The 2,883-nt window shown below is 45.0% G+C and overlaps 1 protein-coding gene across 1 annotated transcript in view; it reads left to right on the top strand.

Moving 5' to 3' along the window:
- Window positions 1–1,410: 1,410 nt before the first annotated feature.
- The window catches only part of CUNH7orf72 (chromosome unknown C7orf72 homolog), a 60,817-nt gene continuing 59,344 nt past the window's right edge, over window positions 1,411–2,883 (top strand). Inside the window, exon 1 of the mRNA XM_018558048.1 lies at window positions 1,411–1,879. Within this exon, the coding sequence (XP_018413550.1) occupies window positions 1,411–1,879 (469 nt within the window). The remainder of the gene's footprint in view (window positions 1,880–2,883) is intronic.

Below are 2,883 nucleotides of genomic sequence, written 5' to 3' on the forward strand. Positions count from 1 at the left end.
GGATACACGTCTTCAGCCGAGGATATCTTCTGATATCTTCCCCATGTGCTCCAAGATGGAGACTCTCATAGTTTAGAGTTAGGACCGCACTATAAGAGGTGCCTTGGCACCCCTGCCGCACCCCCCTTGTGACGCCCCTGGTTGGGACCGAACATTTTCAGTCAACAGCTGCAGTCACTGTTCATGTATTGCGTGGATGGAGAAATCTATTAGTTTTTTTAGTTCAGTCCTATTAGTGGATGACCAGCTTATGGCAAGGCACTGTGCAATTGTGGCATGTTATTTGTGATACCACGATGTAGAAGTGTGACCCAAGCCTAAAACCAAAGCTCACCATACATGTTACAATCTGACCATACAATATCTGTACAATCAACCTTAGAGTTACCAAAACTATGTAATGAGGACTTATCTAAACTATCCATTTCATTTGTATCCAGAGAGACCCTTGAACTACATATTCATGAGTAGATCTAAAGGAGATTGTACTACTAGATTGTAATGTGTGTGGTAAGCTTAAAGTGACACTAAACTCAGGAATTAAATCTTAAAAATGTATTCAGGTGACCTAACTATTAACAAAGTTGAACTGTATTTGTGTATCAATCAGCTGTAGATCCTCAAATCAGCTGTGAATTGGTGCTGACCAGGGGCGGACTGGGACGGGGGGCAGGGTGGCAATTGCCCCCATAAAGTAGCCACCGCTCCAAGCTCGCTCCTGTGATGGACTACAATCTCACATTTAGTTTACTCATTTGTATTGAGATTGTAGTCCATCACAGGAGCGAGCTTGGAGCAGTGGCTACTTTACAACACACAGGGACCATGAAGAACAAAAGTAGCCACCCTCCAGAAGGAAGGACAATGTCGGCACCAATTCAGAGATGATTTGAGGCTCTAGGCTGAGTGATACACTAATACGCTACATTTTTGTTAATAGGTGGGGTACTTGAATGCATTTTTAAGATTTAACTCCTGAGTTTAGAGTCACTTTAACACCAGTCAAACTAGAAAAAAAACAAACACTTTTGTGTGTGTTTTGTTACATAAGAAATCCTTGCAAGCAGTAACAATATTGCAGAATAAATCTGCCCATGTCTGGAATGTAAAAACTGCTCTGATCTGTAAGACGAACAGGAGCCCCGGTAATGAGGAGGTTAATAGAACACTGCTCAGTGGGGCGTCAGTAGTTGCAGCGTTGCTGGTCTCCTGGCAACCAGAAGGCACTTGTCATGTTGGAGGTGAAGGAGCCCGAGTTTTTCAATGACCTGATCTTCTTTCATCGGGTGTATTAATGAGAATATTCGGTGTCTGAGGGAGCCGATTACCATCACACACTTCAGTCTACTGTATAAGATCAAGCTACTGTCAGCAGGATCGGCCATGGCAGTATATGATACTCTCGGTACTATGACGTCCACAAGCGGACCAGCAGTCAGACCCAGTATGCCTAGCTTCCAGGATCCCAGCAATGTGACAACACATTATCCATTCATTAAATATAACCCACATTCAACGTCTCCTGATATGCCTGGATACTGCTTGAACCCTCACCGGGATGACGTGCCTTTGATTGATCCGTGCTCAGGCTTCATGAGTGCTGGAGCCGATGCGGATTTAAGACCTGGAACGGGTAAAACGATCCCATGTCTGGCAGATCAAATTGATGTGAAGCCCCTGCACAACGATCCCTGGGAGCGCACCAGTCAGGGAATTCGATGTACAACAGCGCCACCTAGCGGAACTGTTACCAGTCAGACACAGTACAAGCCACGGGAAGCCAGGGATGAAGATGACTTCAGACATTTCTTCCACAAGGAGGGCTCAAAATGGAATTCTGTAGCCAGATCAGACACTGCACTCAGAGCAAAGCTGGGAGGTATAGTACAAGAGGTTAAAGATAACCTTTACCCTTATCTTAAGAATGACAACAAAAGGCACATTTAGTAAGAGCAATCTACAGAGAGATATTTATAGATAATTGCTGGCTTTTTATGCTTTGCAAACCTTATTTTTCTTCTCTTCCCCATGCTGCACAGTGGCCATTTTTTACCAAGGGCAGATTCATTCATCTCCCTTTACTCCCTGGAATTCTGGAACATATGACTAGGACATGTGACCATGCACATTATCTCAATGGGAAAAAAATGTCTTTTTGTGAGATCTCGTGAGATTTTGCAGTTTACAGATGAGATTTTCCAGCAATACACTGTGATGTAACCTTCCCAAGATGCATCTCTTACGCATGGGCTACATCACTAATGCATAAGAGGACCAGGAAGTGAAAAACAGTAATTGTAAGTAAAAGAAAAATATACTTAACTAGGAGGTAAAAGGACCACTTTAAGTTGTTTTTTTTTTGCTCTGGCCTATTGAGAATGACATGTCGTTGCTGCCACCACCACTGTGTGTCCCTGCTCATGCCGCCTCCTGGGATATATGACAGGGATATCCCAGGAGGCTGCAGGAGCAGGGACATAAAGCAGCAGCAGGTGAGCCGACCCGAGGACCCAGTTGCCTGAACCCAAAAGAGGCAGCTGGCTCCTGATGACTGAGGGGAAAAGGTGGTAGTGTGTGACCTAGGTTGTGGCAGCGCATCTCAGCAGGATAACGCTGGATTCACAAGGCAGGTATGTGAAAAGAGGACAACCCTGTCTGACAGGTAAGAGGGGCTACAAAAAAACAAAACGTAGGGGGAGGTGAAATTCCTCTTTAAAGGAACTTTAAGGGTTCATTTACACAGGCGTGCACATCTGTATGGCGTGCATGCCCTTGCAGGGAACTGCTCCTTGGAGGGAAAGGTGCTGCATGTAAAAGCCGCCTGTACCTCTCTATGGGAGTATGCAGCTGCACGCAGCTACATGCTGACCCAAACCTGTATAT

The sequence above is a fragment of the Nanorana parkeri genome, unplaced genomic scaffold, assembly GCF_000935625.1.
Source record: "Nanorana parkeri isolate BGI_ZX_2015 unplaced genomic scaffold, ASM93562v1 scaffold317, whole genome shotgun sequence".
Lineage (NCBI taxonomy): Eukaryota > Metazoa > Chordata > Amphibia > Anura > Dicroglossidae > Nanorana > Nanorana parkeri.